The sequence below is a fragment of the Chanos chanos genome, chromosome 9 (genome assembly GCF_902362185.1).
Source record: "Chanos chanos chromosome 9, fChaCha1.1, whole genome shotgun sequence".
In the NCBI taxonomy this organism is placed as follows: domain Eukaryota; kingdom Metazoa; phylum Chordata; class Actinopteri; order Gonorynchiformes; family Chanidae; genus Chanos; species Chanos chanos.
In genome coordinates this window covers 17,604,889-17,627,759 of record NC_044503.1, presented here as the reverse complement: position 1 = coordinate 17,627,759, position 22,871 = coordinate 17,604,889, and the positions used below count along the sequence as shown (strand labels likewise).

General features: G+C 41.1%; 1 protein-coding gene and 1 pseudogene across 1 annotated transcript; both read right to left on the bottom strand.

The window, feature by feature from the left end:
* Positions 1-34: 34 nt before the first annotated feature.
* LOC115820348 (cytosolic sulfotransferase 2) lies at positions 35-10,708 on the bottom strand. Its single transcript, XM_030783900.1, has 8 exons — positions 10,545-10,708; positions 6,536-6,671; positions 5,794-5,922; positions 5,077-5,177; positions 4,124-4,250; positions 3,494-3,591; positions 1,284-1,458; positions 35-1,120 (listed from the first exon to the last, which is right to left on the bottom strand). Exons 2-8 carry the CDS (start codon positions 6,669-6,671, stop codon positions 1,008-1,010), a joined length of 879 nt encoding a protein of 292 aa, XP_030639760.1. The 5' UTR covers positions 10,545-10,708; the 3' UTR covers positions 35-1,007.
* A 979-nt stretch (positions 10,709-11,687) lies between these two features.
* LOC115820438 (cytosolic sulfotransferase 3-like) lies at positions 11,688-15,882 on the bottom strand (annotated as a pseudogene).
* Positions 15,883-22,871: the final 6,989 nt, after the last annotated feature.

The following is a 22,871-nucleotide window of genomic DNA, read 5'->3' as shown; positions in this document are numbered from 1 at the left end:
TAGGGTTTTCAATAAAACAGATGAACTGTGAAACTGCGTTTCATTGTGTTTGACTTTATTAGTACTCCTGTGAATAGTGCCCACATGGGTGGTAAAACCAGTGGCGCATATTTCAAGTCTTAGGAGCTTACAGTGTAACATGAGGTGTGTCTATAATCTTAATCCCTGACTGTAGAAACACGGTACAAACACACATTTTTGAGCTCTTACGGTCTAAAGGCGCCTACAGACTGTGAGATTTCAGAAATCTTATAAGTTTATTGCTAGCCACACTGTGCGACACGGATCTAGTAAACTTGGGTACGACATCAAGTTTGATGTATGTAGACTGTACGATGATAACACTTACTGTATCGTAGGCTATGACGTAGGTCAATATACAAAAATAAAATGTCATCAGCATTAGTAGATGTAGTATTAGTAGATCAGTAGCGTCAGTAGTTAGTTGGTTAGTTGCATGTTTAAAACTTTCATTTAATGTTCTAATTAAATGGCAAAAGCTGAGTCAGTCTGTGGTGTGTCCATTTGACAACGACAGTTTTTCACATTTAAAAAGGACAGTTTCAAATGACTCCAAAAACAGTGTTTTACTCAGTTCTCATTTTTGTAGAAAATCTTATGTTATTTTTTGAAACATCGGCTTCACACATGAATTTCATACATGAGTTTGGTTAATATCTTTACGGTTCTCATGGCAAATTTTGTGTCAATGTTCAAAGTTTCGATTAATATTTTTCCTTACTACATATTTGCTCCAAAACAGCATTAAAAGGCCTGAATAATCAGGGGCTCTTTGAGAATTCTTTGAATTCTCAAAAAAAAAAAAACCCTGAATCACCTCTGTCAGTGCAGGGTTAGAACACGAATATGTTGTCAATGGAGTGTCAACAGCTACAAAAATCATGAGAAAAGGAGAGATGTTTCCAGCTTTTACCACTAGGTGGCAACCTACTCCTCTGTTCAAAATCTGTCTCATAACATTTGAACTGATTTAGATATTATTGGCCCTAGAGCTCTGTGCGGAAGCACAAGGTGGTGTTCTTCATCTTCCTTTTGTAATCTTCATCAAATTGCTCATTCTGAGCCACAGTGAAATGGTTCTTCCAATCGCCAACTTTACCTGTGAGGACAAAAAATAACTTAAAAAGAAAGAGAAAACTGACAGAGAGTGAAATGCTGCAGTTCAAACTTGACATCTTTCATAAAAATGATTCCCACTTGCTTATGTTTATTAAATTTCTCTTTCATCATACGTCACATTTGACTCTTTTAATCTGCAGCACCTTTTCGCATGAAAGGAGAGATGTTAAAGTCCAGCACAGGGTCTGTGGAGCAGTTGGTCATTTTGTTTTCCTTCATAACATCAAACTGCACATCTGCTCTGATCTTCTCTCTCTCGTTTGCTGGTGTGGACAAACCCAGGAAGGAGCACAAACGTGCCAGCTCACGACCCGTGTCCTAGACGAGCACAGAAGAAACACTGCGACAGAGGTACGCTTACAGATTACAAAATAAAAGCCTTGAGCTAAAACTTTACTCATTTCACTCTGCCAGATAGGCCTCCCGCGCTTCATGGACAGTAACGGTGAAATGACTGCATGTTCACCGTCTTTCAGTTAACCACTTAATGTCCTTCACAGTGAGAACAGAAATGCTATTGCCTAAGCCTGCGTGGGTATTTAAGCCTGGGTGGATATTTAAGGCTGTGTGGGTATTTAAGGCTGCGTGGATATTTAAGGCTGGGTGGATATTTAAGGCTGTGTGGGTATTTAAGGCTGTGTGGACATTTAAGCCTGTGTCAGTATTTAAGCCTGTGTGGATATTTAAGCCTGTGTGGATATTTAAGGCTGTGTGGGTATTTAAGCCTGTGTGGATATTTAAGCCTGTGTCAGTATTTAAGCTTGTGCGGATATTTAAGGCTGTATGGATATTTAAGGCTGTGTGGGTATTTAAGCCTGTGTGAATATTTAAGCCTGTGTCAGTATTTAAGCTTGTGTGGATATTTAAGGCTGTATGGATATTTAAGCCTGTGTGGGTATTTAAGCTTGTGTGGATATTTAAGGCTGTGTCAGTATTTAAGCCTGTGTGGATATTTAAGCCTGTGTGGATATTTAAGGCTGTGTGGATATTTAAGCCTGTATGGATATTTACGGCTGTGTGGATATTTAAACCTGTGTCAGTATTTAAGCCTGGGTGGATATTTAAGCCTGTGTGGGTGTTTAAGCCTGTGTGGATATTTAAGCCCGTGTCAGTATTTAAGCTTGTGTGGATATTTAAGCCTGTGTCAGTATTTAAGCTTGTGTGGATATTTAAGCCTGTGTGGATATTTAAGGCTGTGTGGGTATTTAAGGCTGTGTGGGTATTTAAGGCTGTGTGGATATTTAAGCCTGTGTGGATATTTAAGGCTGTGTGGGTATTTAAGGCTGTGTGGGTATTTAAGGCTGTGTGGGTATTTAAGGCTGTGTGGATATTTAAGCCTGTGTCAGTATTTAAGCCTGTGTGGATATTTAAGCCTGGGTGGATATTTAAGGCCCTGTGGATATTTAAGGCTGTGTGGATATTTAAGCCTGTGTGAATATTTAAGGCTGTGTGGATATTTAAGGCTGTGTGGATATTTAAGGCTGTGTGGGTATTTAAGGCTGTGTGGATATTTAAGGCTGTGTGGATATTTAAGCCTGTGTGGATATTTAAGCCTGTGTGGATATTTAAGGCTGTGTGGACATTTAAGGCTGTGTGGATATTTAAGCTTGTGTGGATATTTAAGGCTGTGTGGGTATTTAAGGCTGTGTGGGTATTTAAGGCTGTGTGGGTATTTAAGGCTGTGTGGATATTTAAGCCTGTGTCAGTATTTAAGCCTGTGTGGATATTTAAGCCTGGGTGGATATTTAAGGCCCTGTGGATATTTAAGGCTGTGTGGATATTTAAGCCTGTGTGAATATTTAAGGCTGTGTGGATATTTAAGGCTGTGTGGATATTTAAGGCTGTGTGGGTATTTAAGGCTGTGTGGGTATTTAAGGCTGTGTGGATATTTAAGGCTGTGTGGATATTTAAGCCTGTGTGGATATTTAAGCCTGTGTGGATATTTAAGGCTGTGTGGACATTTAAGGCTGTGTGGGTATTTAAGCCTGTGTGGATATTTAAACCTGTGTCAGAATTTAAGCCTGGGTGGATATTTAAGGCTGTGTGGGTATTTAAGGCTGTGTGGACATTTAAGCCTGTGTCAGTATTTAAGCCTGTGTGGATATTTAAGCCTGTGTGGATATTTAAGGCTGTGTGGGTATTTAAGGCTGTGTGGATATTTAAGGCTGTGTGGGTATTTAAGCCTGTGTGGCTTGTTGCAGCTTGTTGTTGAGTCCCCCAAAGTTATGGCCTCTCTTTAGTGAGCTGTCAACATGGTGACAGCAATATATAAATAAATAAATAAAAAACAAGCAAACAAACAAACAAAAAAACAGAATAGGAGTGGGAATTTGACCACCATACATGCACCCACCTCCACCAGATCCTCAAAGAACATGTAGTGCAGGTTGGAGTATGTCTGCTTCTTCTCCCACCATCCACACACATGATCATACCAGGAACCAAACACCACTAAGACACAGATTAAAGACACACATGATTGTACCAGGAACCAAACACCACTAAGACACAGATTAAAGACACACATGATTGTACCAGGAACCAAATACCACTAAGACAAAGAGCAAAGACACACATGATCATATCAGGAACCAAACACCACTAAGACACAGATTAAAGACACACATGATCATACCAGGAACCAAATACCACTAAGACACAGATTAAAGACACACATGATCATACCAGGAACCAAATACCACTAAGACACAGAGTAAAGACACACGTGATCATACCAGGAACCAAACACCGCTGTCCACAGTGACATTCAACACTTCATCAGTGTTACACAACCAATAGCATAGCCAGAGGAAATGTGTAGATATAATTGATAACGGATACATACTTCCCCACTGACTGCATAACAGGCAGACAAAGCTGTAGGTTGTAACAGTATCCACTCCAAGAGGAAACAAAGACATGCAGAATTCACTTACTCTGTCTCTGCACTCTCACTGACTTTCTTTCGCATTCTTTTACTCACTCTTTCCTTCCATGAATCTCTTGAGGAAACTGTCCCAGTCTCCAGGTTTAGGCTGCACCTTGTTCATTCGGTCAAAGTGGAAAAAGGACACAACATTGTCCTTGGAATTACGGGCCACATAGACAATCTGGGCAAGGATATCGAGAGAGAGAGAGAGAGAGAGAGAGAGAGAGAGAGCGAAAGAGAGAGAGAGGGAGAGAGGGAGAGAGAAAAGAGCATTTCACACTGAAATCAGGAAAACCCAGTTTCCCTGTGGCTAATTAGATTATCAAAACTAGTAACTAATTAGGAGTTTTATAATCCAAGCTGAATGCCTCTGTATCCAGCTGAAACCAGATTGAGTACTCCAGATACAACTACTGGGAGCGCTGTGAACACACAGCATAGGGATTCTTAGAGTAATTCCATATCTTGCATGCAAATAATACATTAAAATTGAATGTAATAACAGACTCAAGTTCACCATGCTCTGGACCACACGTTAACCGTGACAGATAAATTAGAAGCAGCAAATAATGGAAATCAGCAGTGTCTCTTAACAATTTTGATACCTGAGAAAAGTGGGGAAAAGTGAGGGAAATATATTGTATGAGAACCAATAAAAGCAGCTGTGAATGAAAAACTATGGATGTGCAAAGCGAGCCCAGGGCACAGCGAGAGAATGGCAAACCATAGAGCTCTATATGAATGAATAGTAAGGACTGCAATGATTCCCCAAGTCATCTGATGACATACATTGCAACAATACAGGAAACACTTATTGGTGTCTGAATGGATTCCTGAATCCGTTCCAGTGAAAGGAAATATGTACGTTTCAACTCACTGTTTAATGATAATGTTGTTCCACATAAAATCGCCAACGCATGGAATTAGCCGGCAGCATTCTGACATGGCACATTTGAGATTAACAGGTAAAAAGTGCATGTGTTGAGACAAGGGTTCTCATACTGTACCTTGCAGTTCTGCTCCCAGAAGGACTTCGGCACAAACTGAACAGGTAAGTGGGTTTTAATGAGACGAGGCGAGGTAGGCAAAGCGTCCAGTGCCTCAGGTCCTGAGTAAGGAGAAGATTGAAGTAGCCTATTATGTTTGTTTTGTCTGAAGGTAAATTGTCAGTATCCATCACACTTCCTGATGATCTCCTGCAAATACTGTCCAATGCAGTGACTCTGTTCAAATGCCACACAGAGCTTATCGCAATCTCAAGAAACATTAGAATCTTTCAGTCTTTTATTCATTGGAATGGTCATGATCTTACCTCATAACCTGTGGTGGCCAAAAAACATCACATTTATTGTTCCTGTCCCTGTTTGAATATATCTAATTCATATGTGTAACACAAATTTGTCCTTGTTTGAATATATCTAATTCATATGTGTAACACAAATTTGTCCCCGTTTGAATAGATTGAATTCATATGCGTAACACAAATTTGTCCCTGTTTTAATTGATCGAATTCATATGTGTCTCTGTGTCTCTGTGCTCTAACATATTTTACATTAACTTTAAGTCATCAGTGAATGTCAAGCCCTTGATTATCTGGGTGGGGTCTGTTAGGTCAGGGAGGGCTTTAGAGTGTGCAGGGCTGTGGGGCAGCACCAGGAGCAGAGTCAAACAGGAGTGATGTGAAGTGTCTATGTTTGTCCTGCCCTCTGTGAAGGACAGCCTACCTGAGGGATAACCCTGCATAAAAAACTCCAGGAAAGGGACCCTGTCAGAGATGGGGATGGATGACTGCCGTTCAGGGCAAGTCTGGCCAAAGTGCAGCAGGTCCAAGATGTAAGACACCCAGGTAGTACCTGTTACATTTCAAAATAAAGACAGACATGTTTACATAACACATTATCTCTCAGTGTATTACAAGGAGTGTGTATGACTAGGGTTTTTTCTTTAGATATAACAAAGTTTCCTTTGAATAATTTGGAATGGACAGTTTTATTCAGATGGGAACTGGAAAGGGAAGGGATGTACCCCCCCTCCCTCATTCAACAGCTACTTTAACCTCCAACAGTGGAAACCAACAGTGCCAGTCCTGTGCTGTTATAAAACTGCTTAGAGGAGACAGCTATTCACAGTTCTGCCTGCAAATGTGCTGAAGAGCCACTAGAGAGGAGAGTTCACATTTGCGGACCAGTAGGACACAGCTGAATGGATTACCTTGAACTTTGGTTGCTATGGATGGCCAATGGGCCTTGTCAGGACTGTGACACTGTGATTGGCTGATGGAGTGTATGCCTCTGCACTGCCTGAATTAAGATCAGTGCAAAAAGAACTCAAGATCTCAACGAATTCTTCACTTGCCTTCCTGCTGCATGTGTGGAGGAATCTTTTACTTAATTAATTACTTCCTTAATCGCTGGGTTATCCTGCTGGCTCATGCATGTGCACACACACACACACACACACACACACCTGCTTTGGGGTAGGTGGCGATGAGAATATCATCTGGTCTGGCTTTGAAGTTTTGCACGTTGTCCCAGTTGTCAGTGAAATAATGAGTCATGGAGACACCGTGAAAATCAAACAGCTCAGGACGCGACAGCTCCATCTGAGAAGATTTAAAATCAGAAATGACATTTTTCACTGTAACAATCAAACAGCTCAGGACAAGAAAGCTCTGATGGAGAAGCCTGCTAATTCTTGCAGGAATTATATCATAAGCCACAACAGAGTTAACCAAACGTATATTTATATATATATATATTATATATCATTATGATTATGAACTCATGATTGAATATTATTATGTTTAAAAATCATTATACACCATTATTCCCTCATGTGTCATGGAGTTGTTGCGAATCACCCACTTAAACATTCATTTTATCCTCAACTCATATTACATTAAGCCCCAAATAATGCATTTCATGGCACTGCTTGGGATCAAAGAATGGGGAAGCATTGGCAGTTTTATATGCAGTTTTTCATTTTGTATGAAAAATTATAGCAGTTTTGAATTTTGTCCAATGTATCCAAAGTTAAAACTTTAAGTTGGATAAAAATTCAAAAGCAGATTGTGTGACTTATGTCATTTGTAGATCACTCTGAAGGTGTCATTTATCCACATCTCTTTGAGGACAATGTTGAAAAATGTGAATTTAAAGTAGTCCTGAAAAGAATTGCTTAAAATGTTAAAAAAAAAAAAAGAACAATGAATGGAATTCACTGAATTTCATTATTGGAATTCATGTAACTGGCTTTGCTTTCCCATGCGTAGTTCCACAGTGCTGGAATATAGGGGAACTGGCTGGGAAATTGAATGAGACACTGAACACTGTTAGAGACGATCTGCTGTTAGCGGTTGCATTTATGCAACAGACAGCTCCTCAGTGGCTACATGCTTCGTTTGTTTCTGCCTGTCTCAGAAGTCACTTTGGGTAAAAGCGTCTGCTGAATGAATACATGTAAATGTTAATCTGTGGTCTCTGGGGCGTGTTTCACTCCCTGTTTCTCAGGAGTCACAAGAGAAAAAAAACACAGGTAAACCACCTTGCAGATCTGAGTCATTTCTCAGCTATTGGCCACTCTAAGACCAGGGAAGACCTGGCCTTTTAATACAGGGAAAAAATAAATCAATACAAACATCAGACAAGTAATTAGTGCCACTACACTCTCAGTGGAGTAGTTTCCTTAGAAAACAGTCTTAACCAATCTGACTAAGGTCCTGCCCAAGCTTAGACTGTGGCACACAGGGCTGGTGGTTGTCTTACTTCATTATTCCCTAGAGAGATTTAAACACAGATTCAACAGTGTGTTATGACTCAGCTGTGACGTACTGAAATGTCCTGTTGGTTCACTGTTAAACTCTCGAGTTTACGAGCCTTAAATTAGTTGAGCTGTGAGTGACTGAAAACCAGCTCAATGATGTAATGTGTGTGTGACCTGATGAGGATGATAATGATTCTTTGCCAAACATCGTCACTTTGAGCCAAATTCAGGGGTGAAATCTAGTGGAAATAATGTACATGCCTACACCTCTTCTTTTGCAAAGTATGCACTGTGACAGAGTTCATCACTGCCAGTCAAGTCTTGGACTAGACTGTTAAGAAATAAAAGTGTGTGTGGTGTGTGTTAGTTGACTGCGTATCAGTGTGTGTTTAGTTAGCTGTGTGTTGGTGTGTGTTAGTTGATTATGTGTTTGTGTGTGTTAGTTGACTGTATATTGGTGTTTGTTAGCTGACTGTGTGTTTGTAGGGTGCTGGTGTGTGCTTATTGACTGTGTGCTGTTGTGTGTAAGATGATTGTGAGTCTGGTGTGTGTTAGCTGGCTGTGTTGGTGAGTGTTAATTTACTGTGTGTTGCTGGGGTGCTGTTGTGTGTAAGATGATTGTGTGTCTGGTGTATGTTACTTGGCTGTGTTGGTGAGTGTTAATTTACATTGTGCTGGTGGAGTTTTGGTGTGTGTTAGTTGTCTGTGTGTTGGTGTGGTGTTGGTGTGTATTAGTTGACTGTGTGTTGGTATGTGTAAGATGATTGTGTGTCTGGTGTGTGTTAGTTGACTGTGTTTGTGAGTGTTAGTTGACTGTGTGTTGGTGTGAGTAAGATGATTGTGTGTCTGGTGTGTGTTAGTTGGCTGTTTTGGTGAGTGTTAGTTTACTGTGTGTTAGTGGGGTGCTGGTGTGTGTGAGCTGATTGTGTGTTGGTGTGTGTTAGTTGACTTTGTGTTGGTGGGGTACTGGTGTGTGTTAATTGATCGTTTTTTGGTGTGTGTTCAGTTGGCTGTGTGTTGTTGTGCATTAGTTGACTGTGTGGTGGGGGGTGGTGGTGTGTGTTAGCTTACTGTGTTGCTGTGTGTTAGTTGGCTATGCACTGGTGTGTAATAGTTGACTGTGTGTTGGTGTGTGTTAGTAGGCGGTGTGTTGGTGGGGTGCTGTTGTGTGTTAGCTGACTGTGTGTTAACTGACTGTGTTGATATGTGTCAGTTGACTGTGTGTTGGTGGGGTTTTGGTGTGTGTTAACTGACTGTGATGGTGTGTGTTAGCTAACTTTGTGGTGGTGGGTGTTGATGTATGTTAATTGATTGTGTTGGTGTGTGTTAGTTGACTGTGCTGGTGAAATGTTGTTGTGTGTTAGGTGACTGTGTTGTTGGGGTGTTGGTGTGTGTTAGTTGACTGTGCTGGTGAAGTGTTGTTGTGTGTTAGTTGACTGTATTGTTGTGTGTTAGGTGACTGTGTGCTGGTGTGTGTTAGTTGACTGTGTATTGTTGTGTGTTAGGTGACTGTGTGTTGGTGTGTGTTAGCTGACTGTGCTGATGAAGTGTTGTGTGTTAGGTGAGTGTGTGTTGGTGTGTGTTACATGACTGTGTGTTGGTGGGTTGTTGGTGTGTGTTAGTTGACTAGGTGTTGTGGGGTGTTGTTGTGTGTTAGTTGTTGCTGTGTGTTAGTTGACTGTGCGTTGGTGGGGTGCTGCTCTGTGTTAGGTGAGTGTGTGCTGTTGTGTGTTAGTAGACTGTGTGTTGGTTGGATGCTGGTGTCTCAGGGTACTCTCACGCCAGTGTTGTCTCTGACTCTCCCACTATGCTGCCTTCTTAACTGAGTACTTCCTTTATGCAGCACTCACTCATGATCTCTGAGCTCTGTCAGTCCTGGCAAGACACAGCCCCGGATGCTGCCTACCCTCCCTGGACCAGGATCTCCCCTGATGCACTCATTTATACCTGTCTGATTCTTTTGACATTTTCCACATGAGCAGTAACACCAGTCTAACTCCTGGGACTCCGGAATCACATGACCAGTTAGCCTACAGGCAGTCCTGTAAGGTTGTTCTGTGACACGGTGTAAAATACTGTACAAACCAAACCAGACCTGACTGAAAGAGTCGGCTTCCCCTTTAAAAGAGTAACTGAGGAAAAGAGCTGCAGGACCTGTCTCTCCTGTGGTTTGGCCAGAGGCAGAAACATTGGTTCTTTAAACCACATTACTATGCATAAGCAATTTTTGTTTTGCTGTCTGAGCTGCTGTCTTAGTCTCATGATCATTACTACTCCATATCACACATATTTCCGATCAAGACTTATCAAGGCTGAGCAGACTTAAACCCACTGATCATACACAAACTGCAGAGAATCTAACTCGGCAAAGCTATGCAACCCACGTTTTCCACGACTGGACTTTACAAGCAAAAACACAAGCTGACATGAATGAACACTTGCATATCAGTGTATGTGTACACTATCAGCCACAGTGGTGGACTTTGATCCTGCAAACTGCACCTGTAGCCCCCAAAAGCTGCATTCTGTACATTCCATATGGGAAGGAAAGCTTTGCCTTTAGCGCTGTATTTTTTTTTTTTTAAATTGGAGAAGCAAGGTGAGGCAAGAGAAAATATCTAACATTCATAAATCACAGGCAAATGTATGTATGGATTTCAGCAGGCATTCCCTGAGTGAGAGAAGAGAAAACAGAGCACTGAAGCTTACTCACAGTGTAGTGTTACGACGTGAAGGGCTCAGTCAAGACTGTGTTTATCCCTCCTGTCTGTGTGTCTCTCACGTGATCAGGGCTTCTCTCTTCCTTTATATTCTTCCTCCTCTCTGAGCTTACTTCTTCACAAGAGCCAGCCTTCTCTTATACTGACTCCTGATCTCTCTCTCTCTCTGTTCTTCTCTCTCTCTCTCTCTCTCTCCTCGCTCTTTGTGCCAGAGTGTAAAGTGTAAAGGAGTGTCTCTCTGGCTTTTTTGTCAATACAGGAGTTGATCTCACTTTTCCAGTCTGTTATAGCCACATTACAGACAAGGCAGAAGAAATTCTTAGACACGCATGTACCTATGCCTGGCTTCTTATTTTAGGGTGCAGAACCTTTAGTTCAGAGAAAAGAGGAGTATGATAATTAATTTTGGAAACCCTTAAAACAGATTTATTCTGTTTTACATCAGAAGTCTGTTTTATTCCTTTTTTAAAAAATTGTACTTCAAATCATTCACCAGTGGGCCTCTCATCTGTTACACATATTAAAGTTCATTAATTCCAATGAATAAGTGCAGAGAGATAGTCATAGGGGTATGAACTCTTTTTCATATCTCTTTTTCATACACACAAAGCACTAAAGGGTAGAACAGTAAGTACAGAATAGATTGAAGATTTTAGCCTTTAATCTTCTTAACCCAGTGACTCAGTGTCCATAGTCCTGAGTGCTTCAGATACACCTGTAAACTCAGTGAAATCTATACTAATGACATAATCAAGGCTGTTACGTGAGTGGTGATACAACCAGTAAAACTACAGAGATGCAGGACTGCACATGGCCACTGGGTGGCAGTCTTTCAGAGGTAACAGGCCAGTAATGAGAGGATTAGGGTTCTACAGTCACAGCTTACTGCTAGAATGCCAGAGAGCATGGCACATAGGCGCAAAGTCTTTCAGATTCTGAAGTTCACTTAGTTTTTGGTACTTTTGGAAAAGACAGTCAATTAGATTTATGATTAGGCTACAAATGAAAATTCTACCTCTGGCCGGGCGTATAAGGTCATCTTTTTTTTTTATTTAAAAACTACATTAAATGAATAATGTTCAACACCTGTGTTCCTAACAGTCCTCTCTGATTCTCTGGACTACCCTTGGAATGGCCTAAATCACTGTACGGAACTGAAGAGTCGTATGCTTCATCTTTTGAGCTTAGTCTTCATCAAACTCTTCATTCTGAGCCACAGTGAAATGATTCTTCCAGTCGCCCACTTTTCCCGTGCGGAAGTTGAAAAAAAGAAGGAAAGAAAGAAAGACAGAGAGAATAAGAAAAAGTTTGGAAAACAACATCAACAAAAAAACGCCTACTATGGAGAGAATAGGCTATCCCTTTTTTCTTTGTTGTTAGCTCTTTATCTTTATCTTTTCTCCATCTAAATACATACACAAATACACAGACAAATACAAACTGTAACGGAGGGCTTGCGCTGCTGTCACTTAAATCATGGTAATGCGCGCCCGACATTTAGAGAAGCTTTTACTTACCTCCATGAATGGACGGGACAAAATAAATGGTTATTAGAAATGTCTGGTTAAAATACAAGTGGGTTGAACAAACCAAAGGCACTACATTCTAATGGATGAACAAACCATGACATTTTATTTGTTATTTTCAGTAAATGTGAAAAACGTTTTGTTTAACAACAGTTGAAAACTGAGTGTTGTGTGTTACTAGACTGCTATAAGTCTTGTTTCACCATCACAAACACTGGCAATAATTGTTTTTTTAAATGCTTTGATCGTGCACTTTGGCTGGACGCATCCACATTTCTAAACGAGATTTTGCGCTGTTTAGAATAGCGGTAAAAAGATGTTGTATTTACATGTCACAGTAAGTTATATTTAAATGATAGTCAAATTCTGTAATCAATGTCTAGTGAATTGTATTGCTGATGATTCTCTATGTTGCAGTTTGGTGCAAGAATGATTGTAAGTGTACATTTTGGAATGGATTAGTACGTGTGTGTGATGCAGAGACCATGTGGGGGGCGAAGCTGCTCTGGCATGAGCGTGTGCGGTTGTATGCATTATAACCAGCTGCCAAGACAAGTTCTTTGTCACTTTGAATTTTTTTTATTTTGTGTTCAGTTCTTTGTTGTTTGTTGTATTTTTTTCTGTTCACCTACTGGCAGCTTCAAACACCCAATGAAAAAATCTCCTTAACTGCAATACTTACCTGTACACTTGCCGCTTCCATCTGCCAGACACGCTACATTACACACACGCACACACCCCACACAAACACACACACACACATACACACCACACACACATACACACCACGCACACACACACACACACACACACACACACATACACACCATGCACACCCACGCACACACACACACACACACACACACACACACATACACACCACGCACACACGCACACACACACACACACACACATACACACCACGCACACACACGCACACACACACACACACACATACACACCACGCACACACGCGCGCACACACACACACACACATACACATACACAGGGCATTCTCTTTATTTTGACTTGCCTTTGCGCATGAATGGTGAGACTTCAAACTCCATGGCAGAGATGGTAGAATAGTTAGCCATGCGGTTTTGCCTCATCACATCAAATTGCACACACTCTCTGATCTGCTCTCTCTCTTCTGCTTATGTTGACAGACTTAGGAAATTGCACAAACGCTCCAGCTCACGGCCTGTGTCCTGAGGAAACACACACTTAATTCACACACATAAACGTACCATGCACACTCAATCACACTCTGCATGCATAATTATGCATGACAAATCCCTGTCATAGCCCTTTGTGTTTTAAATCCAATGCTGGTTTAGACCCTTTGTTAAAACCCTATTAACTGACATTGCACTGCAGACATGGTAAATTCTCAGTGTAATATTTTAAAGGAGACAAAAGTTGTCAAGTTGCAAGCTTTTCAGTGGTCATAGCAATTATCAACATAATGAAAACAGCTCCATGTTTCCTGAGCACCCACCTCCACCAGATCCTCAAAGAACATGTAGTGCAGGTTGGAGTACATCTGCTTCTTCTCCCACCATCCACACACATGATCGTACCAGGAACCAAACACCACTAAGACACAGATTACAGACACACATGATCGTACCAGGAACCAAACACCACTAAGACACAGAGTAAAGACACACATGATTGTACCAGGAACCAAACACCACTAAGACACAAAGTAAAGACACACATGATCATACCAGGAAGCAAACACCACTAAGACTCAAAGTAAAGACACAGTAACACAACAACACATTTCATTTTGAACAGCACATAAACAAAAACAAAAACAAAAAAGCTCTCTCTCTTTCTCTCGCTCTCTCTCTCCCTTGCTCTTTACCCTCCATCACTCACTCTTTCCCTCCATGAATGTCTTGAGGAAACTGGTCCAGTCCCTCAACTCTAGTTGTGTCTGGACACACAGGGAGAGAGAAGACAGGGCACAAAGACAGTGTGATGTTATGGCAGCATGTCCTCCCCAGAGCTCTGAACATCTTTCCTCTTTCTGTGAGACACAAGCAGATTCATTTTTGCTCTTGATAAAGAGGAAGATGAAAATAGATTACAGGAGATAAAAAAAGAGCCAGCTACATTTTGTTGTGTAATCCTGAGCCTGAGATTTTGAGGACAGGCTGAGATTATGTGGACATCTGAGATAGGCTGAGATTATGGGGATAGGTTGAAATAGCCTGAGATTATGTGGACAGGTTGAATTAGGCTGAGACTATGTGGACAGGTTGAAATAGGCTGAAATTATAGACTGAGATTATGGGGATAGGTTGAAATAGGCTGAGATTATGTGGACAGGTTGAATTAGGCTGAGACTACGTGGACAGGTTGAAATAGGCTGAAATTATAGACTGAGATTATGGGGATAGGTTGAAATAGGCTGAGATTAAGTGGACAGGTTGAATTAAACTGAGACTATGTGGACAGGTTGAAATAGGCTGAAATTATGTGGACAGCTGAGATAGGCTTAGATTGTGGGGATAGGATGAAATAGGCTGAGATTATGTGGACAGGTTAAATTAGGCTGAGATTATGGGGGCAGGTTGAAATAGGCTGACATTATGGGAACTCGGGGGTTCAGACACAGGAAAGGTGACAGACACAGTCTGGTGGATTGCACATTACACATTCAAATATACTGCACCTGGCTGTTCTCCTCCCAGTGGGATTTGGGCAAAAACTGGACTGGAAGTTTTGATAATGCGAGGAGAGGTGGGCAGCTTCTTTGCAGCTTCTACTCCTGTTTGTGGACAGATTTACGGCATTCTATTTTCTCTACTCGGCAACTGAACAGACTGTTAATTATGCAACTTTGTTTGAACTGGTAGCATTTCATATATCATCCACAAATTACTTTTGACTGAGTAGAGATTTTAACTAAGCTTGGAACAAAAATTCTTTTCCTCTTGCAAACCTGGTAACATGTAGACATTGTTAACTGAACATTGACAAAAGGAATAATTACAAGTACAAAATTATGCGATCTGAAGAAAACCACTCACATTTAGAAAACTATGTCTTCTGTGGAGTTGAGACTGTAGTTTGGTTTACTTCAGCATAAGCAGTCTTGGGGTACATGAACAGTGCGTTAAGGCATTTTTTTTTTTTTCAAATTCTCCAGTTTTATTAAAATCAGCAGCACAAAGTGTTGAAGCTGTAGGGTGATGAAGGAATGACATAACCTCTGACTGGCACGTAAGGGTCAGGGACAAGCCAGTGAAAAAGGTTGTAGTGTCAGACAGATGGGAAAAACATGCCTTCCTTCATACGTACCTGACTGGAAGGAGGGAAGGTGGAGCTCCAGGAAGGGCACTCTGATGCTCAGGCAGTATCTCACCGAAATACAGCAGGTCCAGGATGTACGACACCCAGGTCATGCCTGAGAGTGAGAGAGACAGAGAGAGAGAGGGAGAGAGAGAGAGAGAGTTTATGAAAGATCATGCTAAAACTTGTGTGATAAGAGAAGACAAGCGTGTGTAATACACAGACATTATCTGAACCACTAACACATCAAAGTGCATAAAGAGGAAACACACACCACACATGTCATACAACCCACATCATCAACCTACCTCTTGCTCTCTCTCTCTCTCTAACTCTCTCTCTCACACATACACACACACACAAACCTGCTTTGGGGTAGTTGGCGATGAGAATATCATCTGGTCTGGCTTTGAAGTTTTGCACGTTGTCCCAGTTGTCCGTGAAATAATGAGTCATGGAGACAACGTGAAATTTCAAACAGCTCAGGACGAGACAGCTCCATCTGAGAAGATTTAAAATCAGAAATTACATTTTTCACCATGCAAATCAAACAGCTAAGGACAAGACAGTTGAGAATGTTTCAAATTAGAACAAACATTCTGTGAGAAACTAGAAATACCTTAAGAAAGCAAAGACTGCACGAAATAAGAGCTTATGAGTAATATTCTACTGAGTTATCAGACGGTAACTGGTCTGCACTAGGACTTTCAGCTTTCAGTCTATCCTCCTTTAAATCCTACTTTGTGTTTTATTCTGGCTTTAACATTTTTAGTCAAACTCTTTCTCCTCTTCTCAGTGCAGCGTTTAGCAAACAGACACAGGCAGTGTTGTCTCTGTGCAAACCCATAGTTATAGAGTAGACGGTTTCTATTGAATTCTGGCTATGTGTGCTATCTTTACCCAGTGGTCTGGAGCCATGACAATCATAGCTGTATATTGCCTTTGTACATATTACTACCAGTGTTTTATCTTTATTTGTCAACAATCAAAAGAGGAGTAATATCTTTGAATCTTAAGGCACACTACATGCCTCCTTAAACGGCACTATTTTTAATTAAATCTGATACTAAATGAACAATGACAAGAACACAGCAAAGATAAGAAAGATAATATGTGTTTACAACAATTTCTATATGAATTAAAATTGGCCATCGGTTCTTTTATAGTTAATACCACTCTTTTAAGAGATAGTTAAGGTAAACCAGGTTGTTTACAATGGGTTATTACAGTTAAGTAGATCTGATGCACCATTATTTGTTTTACAGTAACACATGTGATTCGCCTCCTTCTCCTGTTTTCACTCTGATAAGCCAGCAGCCAGTGGACTCTGCCTGTATGCAAGTCTTTTCATTCTGATAGGAGACTGTCAATCACAAAGCAGTCAGGGCGACATCCCTACAAAAAATTATTTGTATCAATGTCCATAGGAGAGTAACCTGATCAGTGCTGTGGAAGATGACACTGGTCAACTCAGTCTGAAAATACTACTGGTGAAGGAGAAGTGGAGGTCAGTTTTTGTGCTGGGCTAATGTATCAGGGCAGGAAAGCTTTATTACAACACTCCAGAGAATTGTTGAAAATCTGTGTGAAGATTATCAAATAGGCAGAGTACGCTAAGAAGCCAAGGCATGTTTTTGAGCTAGAAGAGATCTCCAAGGAAAATTGGGGATGGATGCCAAAATCAGAAGAAGGCAGAATCTGGGCTGGCTACAGAGCGTGTGTTTGGAAGCTGTTTCGTACAGAAGTGTTCCTAATGACTTGTGGCCTTATAAATCTCAGAGCCCTATAAAATCTGTTTTATTTTTCCCCTTTACAAGTTTGTGGGTTTTGGATGTTTTTAGACTGCTTGTTTTCAGAGTACCCCGTGTCTCATTTCTGACAGCTGTGTTGGTCTGAAGAATAATAATAATAATATAAAATAAAGATAATTCAATAAAGGGCTTTCTTCATTTTTACTGTGGCCTCTGGGTCACATGTGACTTTTTGCGTTGGCAAGACTTCCAGACCAGTTGTATCCCAGATGCAGGAGTAACTAAGGTTCTGCTCTGCCCTAGAACTGAGCAGATTCTGTGCTCTGTAGTTTTCTGGGCAATTTAGCACATTAATGGTCATTTTCACACTGGATTTTACTCTATCCAGGAGTAAAGCCAGACAGTTCCATTCATTTACTCTGCACATACAGAGCACAAGCCTTCCTCTTACACACCGAGACAAAACAAAGGGGTATGCTGCTTTTGTGTGATGTATATTACACATTACTCATACACACATTCTGTTAGTCTTTTTTACTAGTGCTCCCCTGTGGATTCCAATAGCTGGCCTATTATATCTTTATGTATGTTGAGTGTTATCTAATAGTAAAGACAATGGAAAATCTATTTTTTCCAATGAATTTCACTGTTTTTCCTTTAAACTCTTACTGGATCCCTCCCACTGGCTGGGCAAATCTGGGAACCTGACTGTTCTTAATGACATTTGGATGTGATGAATGACAGGTAAGAAAATCTACTCAGGCTCAGATTTTTCATGGAAAAGAAAGCAGTGGAATAATGCTGAGGCCAGACTGGATTACGGGATTACGTATCACAGTTCATCCCGACCCAGAGCTGAGTGTCACAGACAGACACTGGATTACGGGATTATGTATCACAGTTCATCCCGACCCAGAGTTGAGGGTCACAGTTGTTTTCTCCTATATAGTGACAGTGGAGTATGGTTTGCCTCAAAACACTAAAAAATTACGCTGTCAAAATGACAAAACAGATGGTACTGCTGTTTATAAATTAGAGCATGTCACATCAGAAAATGAAAAGTTGCATTACATTAAATTGCTTATTTTATTCAGATTTCAGATGAGAAATAGGCATATCTCTGACAACATCTGGTTGGTTCTGATTAAAATAAACTTGTTCAAAAAGTCAGTAAACTGCACTTTAGGTTAGCTGTTGACAAGCTCTTTAATTTCATTTAGCAAAAGGCAGTGCGCTGTAAAATGACAAACAAACAATGTGTTATCAGCACAGATGAACATGATGGTCTTTATTATCTTATACCTACAGACGTTGTAGGAGTGAGGCAGGTGGTATGGGGAGGGAGGGATGACCAGGATATATTCTGTATAATAGCAAATATTTACAATATGGAAGTCGGGTTCAATAATCATATACCTTTGCTGTATCAGTGATTTAATGAGGGGTTATTACTGACTTATTCCTTAAAAAAATGTATGCAATGTGATGGCAGAATCTTCCACACCACTGTTACCTGTAATTATGGGTCACCTCTGTTCTCCGACAGGTGACCACTGACGACACAATTCAGGACCCTGGACAGCAGCTGTCTGCCAAATTCCAGCACCGTCACTGTGAATAGCACCAAAACAGGCTGAGTATGCAAGTAGAGAAGGCTTGTTTTTCATGCCTGGCAGGGGTGCTCGGTCCGTGCTGAACCTGTGAGATTGTGCCGTTTTTTGTAGATGGGGCAGCAGTGCATTCAGTCTGTTTCTCCATTTGGGTTGAGGTCTGGGAGACTGGTCACAGATTTGGGTTGAGGTCTGGGAGACTGGTCACAGATTTGGGTTGAGGTCTGGGAGACTGGTCACAGATTTGGGTTGAGGTCTGGGAGACTGGTCACAGATTTGGGTTGAGGTCTGGAGGACTGGTCACAGATGACTCAGGTCAAGAGAACTCTCTGTCATGTTCCTGTAAACATTCTGAAACCTGTGCTGTGTGCCGTGCTGCAGAGCTGTAGTCAAGACCAAGACCAGGACTAGTCGAGTCCAAAGCAGAGGCATTACTAGGATGTCATCTTTAGGTGGGCATTTGGATTATTTGGTTGGGCAACAACAAATATGTTGCTTTCCCTAAATAGGCTATGTAAACAAGGGTGTAGTTTAATTTCGAAAAGGGGGGTATACAATTACAGTATCCAGTTTTTGTAGGGAGGTTCAGGGCCATGACCCTGCAAAAAAAAATTAAACACTGTAAATTTTAGATTTTGGTTTTATGATGAGCATTTGTATGATGAACCAGAGAGGAAAACTTCGGAGCAAATTTTGGTTTGGATCTTGAGTAGGCTACAATAGAATGGAATGCACACGGTCAGGCAGCAGTGCCTATATGATGAACATTTGTATGGTGAACTACGATAGTTCTGCCTAGGAAGAAACGATGTTTAGGCCCAATGTGATTAGCAGATGCAATGTAACATTTTTAAAAAATTTTCATTTTATATACAGTCACGCGCCTCATAACGTCCGGGCAAGGTCCGACCGCATATAGGCTACAAGGTTAGCCTATATAGGTCCCACAAGGTTATAATGGGCTAGGTTCACACTGTTGGTCCAAATTCGATTCTTTTGCGTTTGCTGACTTGCAAAAATGCGATTCGAATCGGATTTCAAACCACGTACGATCTCTGAATTTTGGCTGTTCAGACTTGCTACATATGATCGGACTCCAATTAGATATGAGCATAAATCGGGCTTACACAGTGTGAACATAGCCATAGAATTCAGAAATCTCGATCGGAGAACGGGACATAGAACATGCAACCGGACATAGCGAGCACAACAGCGTCCTAAACGCAACACATGTATCTCATGTCTCTTGCATACAAAGCGATTGCGCTACCCGACGTAATGGTACAGTACATGTGTAACCTATAATACATATGTCTTGATAGTCATAATAAGCGCATGTGTTACTGGCTGCACTTATCGTTATTTTAATGTGAACTTTCCCAACTCACAAATAAAAAGTTTATCGTATAACAACATGTGCTTCGACCTGTTGGCAGAAGCATCCAATCCCGTGTATCGCGCGTCTCTTGAGCGTTGTACCGTTATCTCGCTGTTTAAATTTCTTTCAAAAACATTACCGTGAACTGCATCATGGCTCCCAAACTTAGCAAAACCAGTGCTAGTGATAGCAGCGACAAGAGGCAAAGGAGAAGTATCAATTTGGAGGTGAATCAAAAGATTATTACGCAACACGAAGGTGCAAAATCAGTGAATGATATTGCTGAGTGTATATTGTAATATGGTATTCGCACAATGCCCAAATCACATAACATCCTGTTTCACAAAAGGTATCGTGAACGTGAAGCGATTATGAATGCTGCAAAAAATAGCTATAACGATTTTTCCCCAGAGTTTTCATTGGATGGTAAGATGATTCCTCTGGGTGGGCAACGCCCACCTTAGCCCACTCGTAGACACGCCCCCGGTCCAAAGAGGTTCGAGTCCAAGTCAAGGCAGAGTCCAAAGAGGTTCAAGTCCAAGTCAAGACCGAGTCCAAATGAGAGAGAGAGAGAGACAGAGTCAGGCGCGTACCCAAAGGACGGGCCTGATAGGTCTAGGCACACCTAAAAGATGTATAGGCTCCCCGAGTTATGATGAAATTATTTAATTTAATACTAACAAATAATACGTTATTGTTTGTAAAATTGGTTGATATTATAATTGAAATATCATCACAAATGCCCCTGAAATAAAGAAAATGTGTTCTAATTTTTTATTTGTACAATGCTTGATGGGTTTGACTGATATCTATATAAGCCAGTTAACAAGTTTGGTTTTTACTTCATAGTTCCAGTGATGTAATCCCTCAACAGGAGATAAGAGCCGGTTTCCACCCAACACATTCGCATATTTTAAGCGCATTCATGAAAATTCGGCTAAGGAAATGTCTGTGCGCGTTTCGATCAGCTGTGTTATACGGATTTAAAATGTACATTCTCCTCATCGCGGGAGGAGATGTGAACAGTTGTGGGTTTAAAATTTGTCTAGGGCAACTTTAACGGAAATAGGCTACGTGATAAAAACCCGCAACAAACCATTTGTTGATGCGACTAAACCTGTTCCCTCAACCAGTATCATTTTACCCTGCTTATCACCTCTTTCCAGCGAATAAATTTCTATTGCGACTTAAAAGATTTGATGCGAAGTTTAAGCGTTAATTTGCATTAAATAGTTGAATGGAGACCCAGCTAATATTGTAACACCATTATATTGTGCGTTTGTTGTGACAGGGCATGTGTTCTACGTTACTTCTGGTTAAAGTGTGCTTGATGAATAAAAGTGTGGCAGTATTCAATGCAAACAAAGAACGGAAGATTGGACTGAGTATAATACAGCTGCGATACGGGGTGTCTGACCTGTCATTCAGTTCAGCAGTAGGTTATAAAGAATGTGTAAGCTAGTGATGAACTGCCCTCTCATTTTTGCCGAGGCCCTTCTGAAAATAAATGTCTGGCTACTGGACAAGACCCAGACAGAAAAAAAGAATCCTTTTCGAGACCACTTACTTACCTGTTTATAATTTTTGTGTGATGCCGGAGACACAGTAGGCCTGTATCTTCTATGAAAATGATGAGCATGGATGCATCGCGCGCAGAGCTCGCGAATATGAGTTTTGGCAGGCGTCCGATTGGTTACCAGGCGACCAATATCAATGCCCGTTCTAGATGCATTTTGAATGAATTAGACCAATGCCCGTTTTCTGAACAAGCTCGCTTAATCACTGATTTAGTTTTTAAGGTGGAGATACTTGAGGAAAAAACCAACATATATTTTTTCAAGACCAACTAGAATATTTGGCGAGACCAATGGCCAAGACCAAGACAGGTCTGAGTGCAAATACCGACAAGACCAAGACAAGTCCGAGACAACAGAAAAACCGCCTGGAGACCGGACTCGAGTACTGCAGCCCTGGTGTGGTGCTTGATCCTTGTGTAATCATCCATGTGATAGAGAGTAAACTACAGGAGATGCAGTCGATCAGCCACAGTGTTCAGATGCAGATTTGGTATCAGTAGGATCTGATGTGTGGCATGAAAACATTTCCCCCTTGGTTACACCACTGCCGCCGATCTGTACCAACAAAACCAGACAGGACGAATCCATTCTACTTGTTGACTTTGCCAGCAGCACATGACAACAGGAACCTGGACTCTTTGGAATGGACAATAATTTCCAGTCCTCAGAGGTTTAGTGTCCGTAAAGGCATGTCCATTAGAGACACCTCCTGTCTTTAGTTGGTAGGAGTATAACGTTGTGTGACCCTGTGACCCTGTGTGAACCCTGTGTGTCTGATAGGAGTATGACGTTGTGTGACCCTGTGACCCTTTGTGAACACTGTGTGTCTGATATGTATGGAATGCTGTTGTGCTTTTGTGGCTGGCTTTTGATAAGGACCAATGTGCCTCTAACCCTGACAGTTCGCTAATTCTAAACCTGACAGATTAAGAGTAAATGTCAAATTTTCCTGAATGCAAAGTTCAAAATAAACATGATTCCTTGATGATCATCATAGTGCTGTGAACCAAAAGGCTCATCACTGTCTCTACCTCTAAGTATCAGCCTGGCTTTCAGACATACATATATATATATGCATAAAGTCTCAATTCTGAGGTAAATATGAAGATCTATTCATTAACTTTTGCCTTATGCCTTTCTCATGACTATCCTGCCACCCAGTTTTGTGTTCTATA